This window comes from Furipterus horrens, unplaced genomic scaffold, assembly GCF_987537825.1.
Source record: "Furipterus horrens unplaced genomic scaffold, mFurHor1.1.pri manual_scaffold_11, whole genome shotgun sequence".
NCBI lineage: Eukaryota > Metazoa > Chordata > Mammalia > Chiroptera > Furipteridae > Furipterus > Furipterus horrens.
Window position 1 is genome coordinate 53,682,356 of NW_028327181.1, and position 18,797 is coordinate 53,701,152.

General features: G+C 39.1%; 1 protein-coding gene and 1 pseudogene across 1 annotated transcript in view; one reads left to right on the forward strand and one right to left on the reverse strand.

Annotated features, from left to right (window-relative positions):
- Positions 1 to 18,797, forward strand: part of MYH10 (myosin heavy chain 10) — a 139,457-nt gene that overhangs the window by 8,007 nt on the left and 112,653 nt on the right. Inside the window, exon 3 of the mRNA XM_090291349.1 lies at positions 16,945 to 17,101. Within this exon, the coding sequence (XP_090147475.1) occupies positions 16,945 to 17,101 (157 nt within the window). The remainder of the gene's footprint in view (positions 1 to 16,944; positions 17,102 to 18,797) is intronic.
- On the reverse strand, positions 4,037 to 4,420 carry LOC149997605 (large ribosomal subunit protein eL30 pseudogene; annotated as a pseudogene).

Below are 18,797 nucleotides of genomic sequence, written 5' to 3' on the forward strand. Positions count from 1 at the left end.
TTGGCAAAGATGTAAAGAAGGTGGTAGAGCTAGGACTTAGGTTTAGAATGAAGAGAAATAGAGAGAAGTTGATGCTGTAATGATGTGAATTTGAAAAAGAATTTCATGCAAGAGGTGCGATACTGAAGCTCATGCATAATTCAAAACTTAACAGATCAGAACTAGCTTTACCATAGGAATTAGTTTATTTAGTGAGTATTTACCGAGCGCTGGGGAGAGTGTTGTGGACAGGACAGGTCTACCCTCCTGATACATCCTGTAAGGAAATGAAACTGGGTGGAATGAATAGGAGACCGACTTGCCACAGCAGGTCAGGGAAGGGCTCTTGAGAAGGTAGCACTTGAGCTAGAATATGACCCATAGGAAGGAGCTAGCCATGGGGAGATCTGAGAAATGAATAGCTCGTTCATGACCTATGACAAAGAAGCTTCAATCAAGCCCAGGGGCCTCTCTTTGTCCCGCTATGAGGTAGGATGTAAAATAAGAGAGTATGGGGCACCAGGTTTGGGAAGGTGGCTTGAGGGGAATGGGAAACGTTTGGAAAAGAAAAGCCAGAGATAAGAACACGATTGGAGAGAAGCATTGAGAATCCAGCTGAGACCGAATGTGATGTGTGTAGGGATCACATTGTTGTCTGGCTGTGTGGTTTCGCCAAATTTGTAGGCTTGCCCCATGTCTGTGAAGGCAGGGGGACCTGTCACTGTTGCGTCTCCATTGCTTGCACGGTTCCTTTCTCTTCTGTCCCTTGTCAAACAAGGTGAAGGAGTCTGGAGCAAAGGCAATGGGAGTGAGAGAGGGAGAAAACTGGGAAATGAAGATTGTGGTCAGATCGCAATGTTGACAGCACAGTTTTGAGCTATGGATCGATTTTGAATGTCAGCTGGTGCAGTGACTTGTGGAAGGCTGCAAGTGTGATGGCACAGCCAAAAAGATGTGGAGAACCGGGATGTGGAAAGGAACCAGGCTCTTTTCCTGCCATCTTCACTTTGCTTCCCCACCTTGGACCCTGGAGGTGCCTGCAACCGGGGGGAAAGAAGGAAAAATAGAAAGGGGAAGGGGATTGTGGGTAAGAGGAGTGAAAGAAAAGGCATTTTCTTTGTAGTCATGCTTCATGATACTGCTACAGCTTTCTGTGCAAGTGTCTTTTATTGAGTTTGAGTTTTTCCAACTTAGGTACAACCTGAGTGAATTTGAGTTTCCTTTCAAAAGCATGAACCCCTTGGTCGTATAAAAAAGGAAAATCTGAGTTTTTCTTCAAATATGAAGGTCACAGCAGAAGGGAGGGTTTGTGAGGATCATGGCTCAGTTAGTGGAATGGAGAAAGGGTTTCTACCTAAGATTCAAGTTGGAGCACTTGACACTGAAGAAATCCTATGTTAGGAGAATAGGGCTGTGGATAGCTATGATTGCTAGCATTGTGATAGATATGTGTGGGGCTTTGCAATTAACTGGTCAGTTGAAATTGATCAGTTGAGGTGCCAGGATATTGACACTAATAACTTGGGTAGGACCTTCTTGGACATATGTGTTTCTATAGATAAGATACCATATATGTTCTTTTAAATAAGTTGGTTATTCAACAGGTTTAGTTTCTTTTATTCTCCCCAACATACAACTTCTCATCTTCTCATCCAGTATTCACTTTTTTCCTAATAAAACCACTTAAAAGCTGTGACTATTTCCTCTGATAACTGGTTTAGTTCACCTCACATGTTTTGAACTGTAGTATTTGTATTATTTAGTTCTAAATATTTTCTAACTTCTATTATGATATCTTCTTTAACCTATGAACCATTTAAAAGTATACTTTTAAAACTTCCAAATGTTGGTTTTTAAATTATCTTTTTGTTGTTTTTAAATTAATTGCATTGCAGTCAAAATTAATTGCAACTGACAATAGTATATTGTCAGTTTGTATGAATGTTCTATATGTGTTTGTAAAGAAGGCATATTCTGTTATTGTTGGGTGTGGGGTTTTGTATATAGTTCTTAGACCAAGATTTTTAATTTTTTAAAGCTTCTATAGCATTACTAATTTTTGTCTCCTTGGACTATCAATTACTGAGAAGTATCTTAAAATCTTCCAGTGTGTTTTATCAACTAAGCATGCATTCCTAAACAATATAGTTGAGTTTTGCCTGTTTATGAATTTTTATGTGAGTGAATCTTATATAGCCTTTTCTGTCTACTTTTTATTGATTTGTTTGTTTGCTCAGCATTACATTTTAAAGAACCCCGGCTGGTTTGGCTCAGTGGATTGAGCGTCAGCCTGCGAGCTAAGTGTCGCTGGTTCGATCTTCCAGTCAGGGCACATCAGAGAAGGAAAACTCTGACTCCAAAAAACCTCCGCTGCCTTGCGGCATACCTCTTCAGGGGAAAGGCTAAGGGAGTAAACCCCAACAGAAAATCCGGAGTCGGAGTCCCTAAGGCGGTTTGACGTTGTAGTCAACACCGGCAACTCCTGCGGCGCACCTGAAGCCAAGCTGTATTGACTCCGTCTTTCCCTTGGACCCTTCAGCTGCGAAGAGAGGGGGGGTCTGCTGCATGGGCAACAGCAGACCCTCCATATCACCCTGTCCAGGCTCTGTAGCTTCAGCTTCACTGGAGAGGACACTCCAGCGTCATCGCAAGATGTCGATTCAACACGGGAGGAGACAGATACCGTGTCACTCCCGAGTCGGACTGCACAACCATTCTCGGCGGTGCAGATAGACTCTTAAGAAGCTACACCATCGTCTCTCGAGACGGACGGCTGCCAACAACAACATTTTAAAGAGCCATTCATATTGCTTTATGTTATAATTTAATAATTTTCAAAATGTGATCTGTGGACTCCTGGGTTTTGTCCCAAGACTTTCGGGGGGGTCCGTGAAATCAAAACTATTTTCATGATTATGCAAAGACGCCATTTGCCCTATTCAACTGTTGACATTGTTCATTTTTGTTTGACTGTATTATTCCATTATGAGGTTTTTTTGACCTGTTTTTTTTTTTTAATCTAAATGTGTTTGGACATCTGTTTTTTCCAGTTTGGAAACTGGAACATTATGAACACTGGTTGCTTCAGTGAACAGCACTGGGCACGTACCCAGCGCCCCTAGCACGCCTTTCTGTGAGGTATAGAACTAGGAGGGGGATTCCTGGGTGAGAGAATATGCACATTTTTAACTCATATTTTGAGCTTTTTTAGATAATGCCTGATTTAGTCCGAGTCTAGCCAGAAGCAGAAGGCCCTCAAACTAGATATTCTGAGAGTTTTAATAAGGGGACAATTTACAAACATGTGGATGGAGTTTAGAAAACAAATGTTAGTTGTACAGTAACCGGCTCTAGTGATGACTGAGAGCACTTGATACAACTTGATCTTTAAAGGAGCCATGCGAAGAGCTGTTGCCTCAGCCGGAAGAGGATAGCTGTGTGGAACTGTGTCCCGTAAGGAGGGATGTCCACAGCTCATGACAGCCGGCAGGGCAGGCCCTGGGGCATTAATATCCGGACTTTATCTCCTTTCACGCCAATGTCTCCCATTGGCCGAACTCAGTTTGAAGCCAGAGGAGAGGAGAATTCTATGATATATTTTTTAGGTCATCCTCAGTCCGTTTGCAGTTGAATTTTGTGTACAGTGTAAGATTAGTTTATTTTCCAAATGGCTCTCCAGTTGACCCCATGCTGTTTAGTGAGACGGCCCTATATCTCCACTGCTCTGAAGTGCCACCTTTGTTCTAAACCAGCTGTTCATAAATCTGTTGACTTCCTAGTCTGTTTGATGGGTTTGTGTGCTTCTCTTTGGGCTGGTAGACATTGCCATTTAAAAATTGTGTTCTAAATATTCCTTTTTAATTGTTATCGTTATGTACAAACAGTTGCTGTGTATTTCTTTTGTAAATGAAAGTGAGTCCAAATCTATAGATAACATTTCGTAAGTGTTTGAGCCAAAAAATTGAGGACTGACCCAGAGCAAAATCTTGAAGATTGAGAAAATGCTCTGGAGAATGGCAAGTTTGCAGTTTGTTCTTCTTTTTTTTTTCCTTTCCTTTCAGCTTTTAAACCAAGCTATGGCCAGTTTTATTACAAAAAAATTTTGCATGATTTGTTTCTCATCAGTCTATTCTGGCATGCTTCTAGCGGTACCAGAACCACCTGGACCAATGATAGCCGGTGTGCATACTCGGTAGTATTTTCCACACGCCGTGCCCAATTCAGTGTTACTGCTACTGTAGTGACGGGCACCAGTCTTGGCCAACATGGTATAGCGCTCCATTTCAGATTTCCTCAGGGCTGGACAGTTGTTGGCGAGGATGACCCATTTCTCTTCGCCCTGTCTGATCATCTTCAGAGTTTGCTTGTACCCTAGCACGTACGTTCCACTTTTCCTAACAAGCTGGAGCCTAGAGTTGATCAGCTCCAGCGACTTTTTCATCTTTACCACCATCTTCCTTCCTTAAGTGCAGGACGGCCCCCAACCAAGAGCAGCCTGCATTTCCTTTTTATACATTTAGAATCAAAGGAAGTTCCATGCACTTCCTTAGTGGTAAGAAGGCTGGAGAAACAAAGGGGAGGTGTCTCCAGGCTTGGATAAAAAGCAAAACGGAGAGATCCATACTTGTTTTACATCAGTGGGTACGGGATAGTTAACAGTGAATAGAGATGGTACAGGACAACAGGGAAGTGAGGAGTTTTTGGGGTGTCCTGTGAAGGGGGGTGGTTACACCTCTGAGGGGTCTGGAAAAGATAGTTACTGACATTCCAAGGGGATGTTCTCTTAGATGCACAAAAACAGTGGACAGGCCTCCCTTAAGGCAAAGATTGACCTTTTATTAAGGTATCGATAGGCCCAGAATGTGACTACGCCCCATGACCTGCCCAGTTAGGAAATTTATGATCAGACTATTCTGTGTGGTTACGTGGTCACTGCCCTTGTCAGGCTCGCTACAAGCCCTTCTTTTCCATACACACTTGAACTTGCTTCATTGCACTGTCCTGGACCCTCAGCACATGTAGCTGAAGAGAAGTACTGATTGGAGTCATCTTTATACCATTTCTGATCTTAGGGGGAAAGCTTTCAGCATTTCACCATTAAGGATGATGTTTGCTGATGAAAAGAGACTTGGCTTGGGGTGAACATACAATACAATGTACAGATGATGTATTACAGAACTGTGCACCTGAAACCTATATAATTTTGTTATCCAATGTCACTCAAATAAGTACAGTTTTAAAAAATACCATTTGGAGAATATCTTAGTCTGTTCTTCAGTTCTGAACATCTTTTCTTTTGTAAGTTTCAAAGTGTTAGAGGCATTCATGAGAACAAATATTCCATATGATAAAACGTCCCAACAATAGAACTTATTTATGTTTCTTTATTTTCTGTAATCTCCAAAACATTAATGAGGCTTGATGATCATGAAAGATACTTTCTTAGTTAGAGTAGAATTCTAGATGAGTTCTCTTTTGTTGTATAGGGGTAACTATTTTATGTAAGATCACTGACAAAGAATAAAAAACAATACAGTATAAACTAACTTCTTAATTTCTACCATTTTAATTGACATATATATTATAAAACAACCTATGTTTTAAAAAATACAAAATAAAGGTTTGTCGAATAAATTTAAAATGAATGGTGTTTGCAATGGAATATTACTCAGCCATAAAAAAGAATGAACTCTTACCATTTGGGACAACATGGATGGACTTACAGGATATTATGCTAAGTGAAATAAGTCAGACAGAGAAAGACAAATGCCATATGATTTCACTTATCTGTGGAATCCAAAAAACAAACTATGGTCACCAGAAGGGAAGAAGTTTGGGGGGATTAGGTGAAAAAAGTGAAAGGGATTAAGAAGTACAAATTGTCAGTTATAAAAATAGTCACAGGGATATAAAATACAGCATAGGGAATGTAGTTAATAATGCTGTCATGCTGTCAGATGGGTATTACACGTATCAAGATGATCACTTTATAAAATCACTATGTAATACATCTGAAACTAATATATGTCAACAGTAATTGAAAATTAAATTAAAAATTTTTTTGAAAAGAATGATGTTTGCTATGATTTTTTTGAATATCCTTTTAGCAGAATAAGGGAAGTTTCATTCTACTCTTAGTTTTTAATCCTGCATGGATGATAGTGTGATTTTTCTGGTTATTTTGTTATTGTAGTGAATTTTAGTGTTAAAACCAGCCTTGCAAGGACCAAGTATTCTTATATATATATAAGACTCCAAAAAACCTCCGCTGCCTTGCGGCATACCTCTTCAGGGGAAAGGCTAAGGGAGTAAACCCTGACAGAAAATCCGGAGCCGGAGTCCCTAAGGCGGTTTGACGTTGTAGTCAACACCGGCAACTCCTGCGGCGCACCTGAAGCCAAGCTGTATTGACTCCGTCTTTCCCTTGGACACTTCAGCTGCGAAGAGAGGGGGGGTCTGCTGCATGGGCAACAGCAGACCCTCCATATCACCCTGCCCAGGCTCTGTAGCTTCAGCTTCACTGGAGAGGACACTCCAGCGTCATCGCAAGATGTCGATTCAACACGGGAGGAGACAGATACCGTGTCACTTCCGAGTCGGACTGCACAGCCATTCTCGGCGGTGCAGATAGACTCTTAAGAAGCTACACCATCGTCTCTCGAGACGGACGGCTGCCGACGACGACGATATATATATATAATCTCTCACCAGTGAATTTCATGTAAACCACTTACGTCTTCTCTTTTGATTGTAATATTATATATTTTATATATATATATATGTATATGTATGTTACTAGATTCCTAGATTCTATGTTTTGTTTAGGATTTTTGCATCTATTTTCATGAGTGAGACTGACTTAAAATTTTCCTTCCTTTCAATGTCCTTGTCATATTTGCTAGCAAGATCATGATGGCTTTATGACATGAATTAAGTAATATTTTATCTTTGTGTGTTCTCTGGAAGAGTTTGGTTAGAATTGATGTTATTTCTTTTACAAATAATACAGTTTTATTTGTGGGGAAGTTTTTCTTCAATAGATGTATCAGTTTTGATAACTTTTTCTAGGAATTTGTCTATTTTCAAATTAATTGGCATAAAGTTGTTCATAATACCCTCTTATTTTCTGTAGGATTTGTGGTGATGTTCACTTTCATTCCTGATACTAATAATATGCTCTACCTTTTTTTTAATGAGTCTCATCAGAGGTTTACCAATATTATGTGGACGAAAAGGAGCCACATACTAAACCCAGCAAGTTCAGGGAGGCCTGCATGGTGGCTTTACAAACTCAGAGACCTAAAGTAACCACATAGGGTGGTCTGAAATGAAAACTTTGTAATTAAAATTAAGTCATGGCGAGCAGCCATGTCCTAGGCCAGAATCTTCCCTAACAAAAGTCAATTCTTCACCCTGGCTGGTGTGGCTCAGTGGATTGAGCATCAGCCTGCGAATCAAGTGTCGCTGGTTCGATTCTCAGTCAGGGCACATAACTAGGTTGCATGTCAGGTCCCCAGTTGGGGGCGCAAGTGAGAGGCAACCACACAGTGATGTTTCTCTCCCTCTCTTCTCCTTTCCTCTCTCTCTAAAAATAAATAAATAAATAAACAAATAAATAATTTTTTTTTTTTTTTAAGAAGAGTTATGTCATAGCAGAACCACATGGCAGTAGTTGTTTTGGTCTTTATTTAGGTAAAGGTAAGTTATTATTTTTAAAATTCAGAATCCACCTTATTTTTAACAATGAAACTAAAAATTTAACACACTTAAAATACTAAAATGTATAAAACTTTTACAAAATATGTAAAAATTAAAATGTATAAAAAAGAAGCTCAGGGGATAAACCAGGAGGGTCTAAACTTTTCCAAATTTGCTTGCACAGGTGGCTGAGATAGTTTGATGCCTGGGTCTTGGCGATTTGTGGGTTGGAATCCCCCTAGATCTAGCCACCTTTGATACCCTGCGTGATCCCTGTCAAACACTGGATCTTGTTATCTTTCAAGTACCAAGTGCCATGGTTCTGAGCTGAGGAGGGAAAAGCCAGCCCCTGGATGGCTACTAGGACCAGGTTGGTAGTCCTGTCCCTATCAGGCACCCAGGGGCTCAGAACCCAAACTTCAGCTCCTTCTTCTGGGTCTCCCTCACCCACATCACCCTCCAATCGTGATTTAACCTACCTTTATCCATAACCCCACTCCCGATTAGTTATTAGTGGGAATTAGAGACTGGAGAGCTGGAAAGATCAGGGAGGAGGAGGAAGAGGGAGAATGAGGAGGGAAGACAGAAGATGAGGGGACAGGAGACCAAAAACTAAGTAAGAGAGTAAGTAGGAAGGAGAGAGGAGAAAGGGAGAGGAGACAGAAATAAGCCACATCCAAGTATTTTCCCCAGACTTCAAATGAGCCTTTCTTTTGTTTGATAACTTTGAGGATTTGTTGTTTTTTAAACCTTGTTTCTTGTTTGATTGGTTGCTGAGTTCATATTTTTCTACATTTGTTAGTTTATTTTATCTAATTAAAAGATTTTTTAAATTTAAAAGAAAAAGACAATTCTTACCTTGATCAAGGCCGTCTATTGTCTTTTTGCCTCTCCAATAACATACCTTTGGAATGTCAAATTTCCTTTTTCCAGATTCCTCAAATGCACAGGCACCTCAACAGAGGGAGACCACAGATCCCCTCATTGTTATTGTTGCCTTAATTGTTGACTGATAACTACCCTGAACCCACCTATAGAAAAGATGTCACCAATGAATTTCATGTAACCCACTTACATCTCCTCTTTTGATTATAATGTATAAAATGAAGTACAAAACTGCCATTCTCCAGAGCACTTCCTCAGTCTGTTTAGGTTTTGCTTCCTGGCAATTGTCATCGGTTTGGCTCAAATAAACTCATAAATTCTTACAGGTTGGGCTGTTTCTTATGTTGACAGTTATTAGTCTTTTCAAAGAACAGCCTTTTGACTTTATTGGTCCTCTCCTCCTTTCCTCTCTCCTTCCCTCCCTTCCTTCCTTCCTTCCTTCATCTAAACCACCTTATTCTTTACCTATCTATCTACCTTTAGTACAGCTGTTACATTTCTTCTACAGTCATCTGCTGCATGATGTTTGGGTAAATGGTGAACTGAGTATATATGGATGGCAGTGGCCTAGTGAGTTGGTACTGTCCTAGCACAGGGCATCACACAGATACCACTGTGTTATAGTTGCCTACAGGATCCAGTACAGTAACGGCTGCACAGGCCTGTGGCCTGGGAGCTTATAGGGGAACAGAATTTGTCACTCCAAACTATGTCTCTTTGGCATAAGGGTTATTTTTGAGAAGCAGCAGACATGGGAGAAGCCCTGAAAAGCACATAGAAGTTACCCTTTGTAAAAGGTAACAAATTTGGAAGGGAAATCTCCATTGGTCAGGGTGCCTCCTTCCTGTACCTGGAAGACAGGGATAACCTTGGCTCTAGAAACTAATCAATTCAGAAGACTTCTATCTGCGTAACAACCCTACCCTATTTACTGTGCTTTTTGCCCCTAGTAATCTTCCATAACTGACACCCCACCCCCAAAATCTTTTGTCTTCAGCTGAAGATGGTATTTAAGGTAGTGGCTTCAGCCATTTTGGCAAATTACTCAGTTTTCTTGGGTCTCCCATGTATACAGGAGGTATACATATTATTAAACTTCTGTTTGTTTTTCTCCTGTTAATCTTTTGTCACAGGGATGTCTCAGCAGCTACCCAGTAAGAGAGAAAATTATTTTTCCTCCTCTGCAGAGCAGTGGGCTATACCATGTAGCCTAGGTGTGTAGAAGGTTATACCACCTAGGTGTGTGTAAGTGCACTCAATGACATTTCTCAGATGTAGCCTTCTCATAAGTGGCCACCACGACTGTACTGTTAGCCTGAAAATAAAAGGCCAAAGTGAGAGATAACAAGCATTTATTTTGAGATTAAAAAAAAATAACTATTTGGAAAACATTGATACAGGCAGACGCCCGCCCAAATAGTATTCCCATCCGGACACAAAGGCAAGGGGCATTTATGGGAAAGGGAAGGGGAACAATCACATCAATAGACGGAAAGCATTTCTATAGGTGCTAATAAACTAACTAGTGACTCTAATTCTAAACAATGTTTTTAAATTTTCAATCTGGTAGTCATCATATCTAATTTCTTATTACCTTTACAAACAATTGTTTGAAATACAGTGCTGTTTTTAGGTCCAGTCCAAAGGTTATTTTGCCGTTTTAACGTTTTGTAGGTTTGAGGCATAAGGTCTGCAAGGCAGTTCCTCTGGGATGCAGCTCCGACACCATTGGAAGGGGCTCTGTTTATTACATTTTTTTTTTCTTTTTAAACAGTAGTTTCTATGGGTTTAATTTGTTCATAATCTAATTTTTGAGATGGATACTTAGATCACTGATTTTTTTTTTTATATAGTCATTTTCAAATAGGTACTTAAAGGCTAGACATTTCATTCTAAGTAATAAACTTAAGCAGTATTCTACAAGTTTTAATGTGTCTTGTTTTTATTGTCATTTAGTTCAAAATAAGGAGGATGTCTTTGCTGCCTCCACAGGTTACTTAGTTGCTTAATTTCCAAACACAAGGGGATTTTCAGGTTTATTTTGTTATTTCTAATAATCTCTCCTTGGTCAAAGAACATAACCCTGAATGATTTTAGTCCTTTGGAATTTGTTAGACTTGCTGTGTGGTCCATCATATGATCAGTTTGAATAAGAGGTCATCGTGCACTTGAAAAACATGTCCACGACGCTACTGGATGCAGTGTGTCTTATATGTGCAGTGTCATTCAGTCTGACATGTTTTCACGGTTTTTTTATTTTTATCTGCTTGTTCCATGCTACTGTTAAAGTATTTCTCTTTTTAATTCTGTCAGGTTTTTTTGCTATATACTGCTGAAGTTATGTTGTCACATATGTACAAACGTAGAATTTTTATCTTTCTGGTGAATCATCATGATCTTTATTTTTAGTAATGCAGCTCTGTCTGTCTGACATTAGATCTCAGAGCCCTTGAACTCCTTCACTCCTCCCTCCCAAAGTTATGTGCCACTGCTGTTCAATTCTCTGTATTTTAAAACCCACAAGATACTTACTCCTTCTTGGTCAGTACCCATTCAGTCTTACCCATGTACTTTCTGTTGCTTTTAATTTTTTTCTACATCTCTTAGCTTTCATCTCTTAGAAAAGGTCTCTTTATTTGTGTGACAATGTCTGTATTTCATCTTCATTTTAAACTTCTCCCCCAACCCCCGATTTAGAATTCCGAGCTGGCAATTATTTTCTTTTAACCTGTGAAGATACCATTGCAGTGTATTATCCCTGCCTTTCTTTTTTTCTTTTTAGTGTGTTGAGAATTCAGCTTATAGTTTTATTGCTGTTTCTTTAAAGGTAATCTTTTTATTTCATTTTTTTGTCCTCACCGGTGGTTTATAAAATTTCCTCTTTGCCTTTGGCTTTCAGTAAGCAGTTTTACTCTGATGTTCTGATGTGCTTAGGTAAGATGGCTTTTTGTTTGTTTGTGTATATATATATATATATATTCTGTTTGGAATTTGTAGCATTTTTGAATCTGTGACTTGATACCTTTTGGTAGTTCTGGAAAATTCCTAGCCATTGTCTCTTCATATATGCTTCTGCTCCATTCTCTCTTTTCTTCTTTTTGGACTCAAATACCTTGTATTTCAGACCTTTTCATCATGTTTCATATATCGCTCACATTCTTCTATAATTCCATCCTGTTTTCTTCCATAGATACTTGCTTCTAATTAAAATATCAAGTAACTGATTCTTTCTTCAGCTCTAATTTTCTTTTCAACACAGCCACTGAATTTTTTTTTTTTTTAAGATTTTATTTGTTTGTTTTGAGAGAGAAGGGAAGGGAGGCAGAAAGAGAGGGAGAGAAACATCAACCAGTTAGTTGCCTCTGACACACCCCCAACTGAGGATGTGCCCTGACTGGGAATCGAACCAGTGACCCTTTGGTTCACAGGTGGTGCTCAGTCTACTGAGCCACACCAGCCAGGGCATGAATTCTTAATTTCAGTTACTTGTTTTTCAGTTTTAGAATTTTCATTTGAGTTTTATTTTAATAGTTTCCAGTTCTCTGTCAGAATTCTCATTTGTGTCTTTTAATTATTTGAAAATATTATTATCCAAGGTAATGCAAGACAATAAAAATAGACTCACAGGGATCCAGATTTATCTTATATTTCAGTCATAACTGTTACTTCATGTGCCCGTTATTATATATAAGAAATTGTTTACTATTGTTGGTTTATTCAATTCAGAATCCAAACCAAGTCAATGTATAGTAATTGGTGGCCATGTCTCTTCTATCTACATGATCCCCCCCCCCACCTTTTTTTTTTTTAATTTGAAGGAACAAGGTCAATTTTGCTATAGAATTTCCCATATTTTGGATTTTGTTGATTGCTTTCCTGTGGTACTTCCTATAAAGTGGTAATTGGTTCCAGAAGCTTGATCAGGTTTGGATTCAGGAGACACATGATGCCAGGTTGTCTTTCACTATGATGTTGAGATTGATCAGTGAGTTAGTGGTGAGTCAGTTGGAATTTGGATCCCTATCTGTGCGTTGGGAGTGTCCTTGTCTGCCATTCTCCTAAGGGTTTTAGCCACCAGGGGCGGGCACTGTTCAGATCTATTTTATCATAGGCTGCAAAATGGTGACAGTCTAATGCCGTGACTCCTTCTGTGTTCATTGGCTTGATGAATTCTTTTTAGCTCAAGATACATACCCTTTCTCTCACACACACAGTTTTTGAGTTTATTTTTTATTATTCTTTTTAAAGAGTTCTGGTTTTTTTTCCCCCCAAAGGAACGGTAATAATTAATATTTTAGTTATCCTTTCTCTTCTCTCCACATTCATCTGCCCTCTAAGTATTTTTTATTGGTTTTATCTGACTCTTTTTATCATTTTGCATTTGTTCTATTTTTCTGTAAGAAGGGCACTCTCAGAATGTGTCTGTTCTGTCACTTGACTTCCTGACACCCTTTTTCTCCACTGTGGGCTTTTTTTTTTTTTTTTTTTTTTTTTAAATTTTAGATTGTTCCTTACAGTCTTTCCTTGCCTTAGTCACCTCTTTTTTCCCTATGCATTTCTGTTCTAATAAGTAGAATCCATATTATATTAAATTCTGTTGCAGCTATAAATCTATTTCCTAAAGTTTCTTTTAGCTTGTTTTGTAGATCATTTCCACCAGTAATTTTTTTCTCTGAATCCTCTGGACAAAAGTCTTATTACATAGGTTGTTTGTTTTCTTCTAAACACACATGTGAATTTTATCTAGGTGTGGTGTGTGCAGATGGTGTTAAGTGAATTGTTCATCCTTTCTTCTCTTTCGCTGGTCTCCTGAGAGCTACAGCTGTGGTGCAGGTTTATGTGATGCTCCCAGTTCACTCCCCTGTTCTGAATTTCTGCTCCATTTCACTGACATCTGCACCTGCCTCCATGTCCTGGTTCTCTAACCCTTCAAACCTATGAAATAATGTATCTATATCCCTGCTTTTTTAAACAGAGGTCTGACACTTAAAGGATGAGAAAATTTCCCAATACTAGGCAGGAGATGGGCATCCCAGGCAGAGTGATCAGCATGTATAGAATCCTGGAGGCATATAGTAGCATAGCCTGTTTGAAAAATTGCAAAGGTTTTTGTGGAAATATTTTTGTATTTCTCTTATGTATATGTTATTCAGTGTCTTAAAGGCTATGCAGACTTATCCCTCAAGCCTTGGCTGTTCTTCAGATTTTTCTCCCAGCTTTAGCAATTTGGTATTTCCACCTGCTCACTAGGCACTCTACTGGCCTCACCTATTATAATAAATCTTCTGTTAATGTACAATCTCAAAATGTTAAAAGGAGATTCATTATTTTCCCACAAATTAAATTAGTTTTCTTGTCCAACAGTAACTGTTCCAGTCTTTAAAGCTTGCAAACCCTGGAGGCTGTAACTCGTGCCTTAAATAGTTTTTCTCTCTTCGGAGTCGCTCAGTACTGTTGAGTCTCCATCCAGCTTTCTCCGTGATGCACCTCACCCCCTCCGCGTTCTTGTACCGCCTTTTCTTGCATCGCGGCTGTTTTGGCGTCAGGGCTGCTCCGTGGTCTCCATTTCCGCTTCTCACCTCTTGCCCTTCGCTCTGTTTTCCACGTGGCTGCCAGATTCACACTGTTTCAAAAATGCCTCTTTCTTTCCCTCTTTTCTGCTGAACCTCTAATACCTAATAGCTTATAGCGGACAACTGAATTGTTCCGTTTGCCTTCTGGGCTCTTACCTCTCCCATTCCATGGTACGGACAATTTTCAGCTGGACGGGACTTCTCACTCTGCCTTGGATATATCCTATCCTGTCACCAAGTTTTATGCTCTTACTATTTTAATAGGGTTTCCTTTATCCCTCCTTTTGACCCAATAGTCTTTATAAAGAACATCAAAGACGATCTAGGTCTGAATTTTTGTACCTAGTCTTAGAGTTTCTGGCAAGATGGGCGGGGCTTTCAGTGCCTGGGGCTTATGTGTTCTGCTTGGTAGCTTTTTCTATTTATAGTTTCTACAAATCTTTCTCTTCTTGTCCACTTTCTTTTTCGTGTCATATATTGTGTCTTGTTTGTCTACTGTATATTTATTGTCTTCATGTCTAGAGTGTATGTTTTTAAATACTTCAGTGGAGTTTAATTTGAACACGAAGGTCTCAAAGGAATTATTTGAATATGCTGGTCTCCTGCCATGTGCCTTGGGAAAAGACGAAAGTGATACATGCCAGTTATGCAGGAACCCAACATTAGAGCTAATTTTCTAGATAGAAGTTACCTCTTTAAGCACTTAAATTTAATATTTCCACTTAAACATTTATTACTGCCTGTCTTTGGCAAGCACGGGATACTGATGATTATTTAATCTTGTTTTTTGATGACTTACTCATATTTGTGAGAGTTACTCATTTTTGTAATCTTAGTCCTCAGAAAAGTACCGAACACATGGTAGACACATGTTAGAATTATTTCTGATTAAAAATATCATTGTTATGATTTGTTACCATGTCATACATATAGAATGTATGTTTCTGGGAACTTCTTTTTCTTTTCTTTCTTCTTTTTGCCAGTCAAATTATTTGCCTCTTATAAAAGTGAAGTACAGAATCTGTAGCTTCGTGATAACCATGATCTAATTTTTAAATTAAAAAAGTGAGGTTGTATATATAAAAATTCACTTAGATGTATAGTTATGATTTATAAACGTTACTGTGTATAAATAAACCCAAAAACAAATTATTCAGATGGCCTTTCCTCAGCTGTCTCACCCTTAATACAGTCTTTGTTTTTATTCTCTTTCTATGCCTCTTAGTCCTGTGGGTGGCAAAGAGAGGCTGGCCAGTTAGGTAAGAGACTTGATTTGGGAGAAAGAGCCAAGTCAGTGGTGTGAGAAGCCCAAGAGTTAGCGAGGGCCGTCTGAGCTCAGCGCTGCACCGTGAGGAAGCCAGCAGTCTGAAGAGCTAAGTGGTCAGCAAGGGAGGGGCAAATATAATACAATAATTACTCTGGCTCAGGCAAACAGGAACGAATGTCCATGTGGTCAATTCAGATGTAAGGCAGGCAGACAGCCGAAATCAGTGACCTTAGGACAGGGGCCCTTTTCCCTTTGTCCTCTCGTATACCTCTGATCTAGGGGAGGAAGGGCAGTCCACGTTAGAGCCTGCCGCTGTGAGTTAAGGGGGGACAGAGAACAGCTACAGAGACAGTTCTGATCACACTTAACAACCTTTCCTGGCAGGCTTTCATCCTCGTGTTTTAGCGTTAGTAACTGTAGTGTTCAAAATAGAGTAGTCTCTAGAGTGCCTTCTGGTGGCGACTGCCAAGGTTTCCGCCCTTCCCAACACAGCTGTTGGTTAGAACTCCCTTAGTGTTTCTGGGGAAGCAGGCCAGGGGCTGAACACCATCAGTTCTCATCCTGGTTTAGTGTCCTCTTGCCTTTAGAGTTGGTTTACCCCAATCACCTTAAATAAAAGATCTGCTTCATAATGCAGCTGAGTGTGCTTTCCAGACATCTTGAGTCTCTCAGAGGACTGGAGCATCTGGCAGCAATCCTAACCGATCTTGTTTTTCTGTGAAACTCCCAGGGTCAATTTTGTAGATTGTTCTCAGAAATCATTCCATGCGAACTTAAAAAACCCAAAAGGCAAAAGTGTTCATAGCATCAGTTCTGAGTATTGATTACTGTACAAATCAGGAAAGGATTGTATCTTCTAAGCTAGTGGCTCTTAAAAATTATTGAGGACCCCCAAAGAGCTTTTGTTTATGTGGGTTACGTTTATTGATATTTACTGTATTAGAAATTTGGGAAATGTTTAAAAAATTTATTAATCACTTAAATAAATCCACTTAACTATATAACAAGTTAATGTAAATTACTTTTATGAAAAAATTGTATTTTCAAAAAAAATTAGAGAAGTGAAAAGTTGTTGTTTTTTTTTGTAAATCTCTTTAATAATCACCTTACCAGATAATTGTGGATATTCTTTTTTTGATAGTATCCCAACTTAAATGATATTTTCTTAAAGATTAGTTGCAATGTGTAATCTGAAACTGTATTAATGAACTTTTCATACCTAGTACTCTCAGGAAAGAATGAAAGTGAAAAGACAAATAACATTGTTTGAATCTTATAGTAACCCTATAAAGACATGAAGCATATATTATTACTTCCATTTTACGCAAGAGGGAGTGAATCTAGGAGAGAGTCACTTAATAATCTCTCTGTGGTTTGGAATCGCTTACTTGTGGTTTGGAATAGCCAATCATGGGCTAAATGTAATATTGGGAATAGATTAATTATCCAAAAGATAGAGTTGTCCCTGTTCAAATTACTGTGTGATTTCTGTTTGTCTGATATATGCATTTTTTAAAACACTTTATTTTATTTTTATTCTAGACTTATTCTGGACTCTTCTGTGTAGTCATAAATCCTTACAAGAATCTTCCAATTTACTCTGAGAATATTATTGAAATGTACAGAGGGAAGAAACGTCACGAGATGCCTCCACACATCTATGCTATATCTGAATCTGCATACAGATGCATGCTTCAAGGTAACTGGAAATGTTAGAATACTAAATACTTAAAATGTCTTAAATGTAGTTGGGTATTTTACTAGATGTTACAATCTTTTCAAAAAATCTTTTTAAAAAGATTAAAAATTAAAGTAATAAATATTATTGCAAAACATGAATTCTTAAGATTAGAATGGGTATAATGGCCATTTTTATAGGAAGCTGGTATGTTTGTTGCTTCATAAATATTCCATGTTAATTTTTATGTTAAAAAGCATCTAGTTTTCAGACTTGCGTCAAGATGGAGCCATAGGTAGAAATGCTTCACCTCCTTGTGCAACCATAGAAAGAATCACAACTAGATCTCAACAAAAATAACACTCAGAGCCATCAGAAAATCGAGCTGTATGGAAGTCTGACAACCAAGGATTTTTAAAGAAGCCACATTCATCCAGCTGGGTAGGAGGGGTGGAGTCATGGAAACAGTTGGAAACACGGTGTGGCACAGAGAGGCAGTAGGTGAATGGATGATCCCACATGTACATATGGTGGATGAAAATCAGGAGGAATACCTTGGGAGCAAACGATCCCAGCCCTAGGCCAGACCACACACCCCAGGGTGCCAGCACCAGGAAGATAAATTCCCATAACCTCTGGCTATAAAATCCAGTGGAGTTTGGGGCAGCAGAAGAAACTGCCAGATTTTCAGGAGATTTGGTTTAAAGGGCCTGCATGGAATTAGAATGTATGCAAATCCACCCACTCTGGGATTCACCACTAGGGCAACAGCTGGAAGGGTGCAAGTCCCATACAGGAAGTGGGTGAAGTGACTAGAAACGGGGTGAGTGCCGAGCATACCTCCAGAAGCCAGGCAGCGGCATTGTCCCCTCTCTGAGCACCCCCCCTGCCCCCCCACAGAGCCACAAAGCAGTGAAGTGGGTTGACCCGCCCTGGTGATTACCTAAGGCTCCAGCCCATGCAATTTACAGGTGCCTTTTCTACAATAGGCCATTATGCTAAGACAGGGAGTCAGAGCAGCTCTACCTAATACATAGTAACAAACGCAGGGAGACTGCCAAAATGAGAAGAAAAACAATATGGCCCAAATGAAAGAACAGAAAGAACAGAACAAAACCCCAGAAAAACAACTAAATGAATCAGAGATAACCAACCTATCAGATGCAGAGTTCAAAACACTAGCGATAAGGATGCTCAAAGAACTCAACAACATAAAGGAAGAAATGAAGTTTATACTAAGTGAAATAAAGGAAAATCCACAGGGAACCAACAGTGAAGGGAAGGAAGCCAGGATTCAAATCAATGATTTGGAACATAAGGAAGAAATAAGCATTCAACTCAGAAGAGCAAGAAGAAAAAAAAATTTTTTAAAACGAGGATACTATAAGGATCCTCTGGGACATCTCCAGACATACCAACATCCAAATCATAGAGATGCCAGAAGGTGAAGAGGAAGAGCAAGAAACTGAAAACTTATTTGAAAAATTAATGAAAGTAAATTTCCCTAATTTGGTGAAGGAACTAGACATACAAGTCCAGGAAGCATAGAGAGTTCCAAACATGTTGGACTCAAAGAGGCCCACACCAAGACACATCGTAATTTAAATGCCAAAGATTAAAAATAAAGAGAGAATCTTAAAAGCAGCAAGAGAAAAGCAGAGAGTTACCTACAAAGGAGTTCCCATAAGATTATCAGCTGATTTCTCAAAAGAAACTT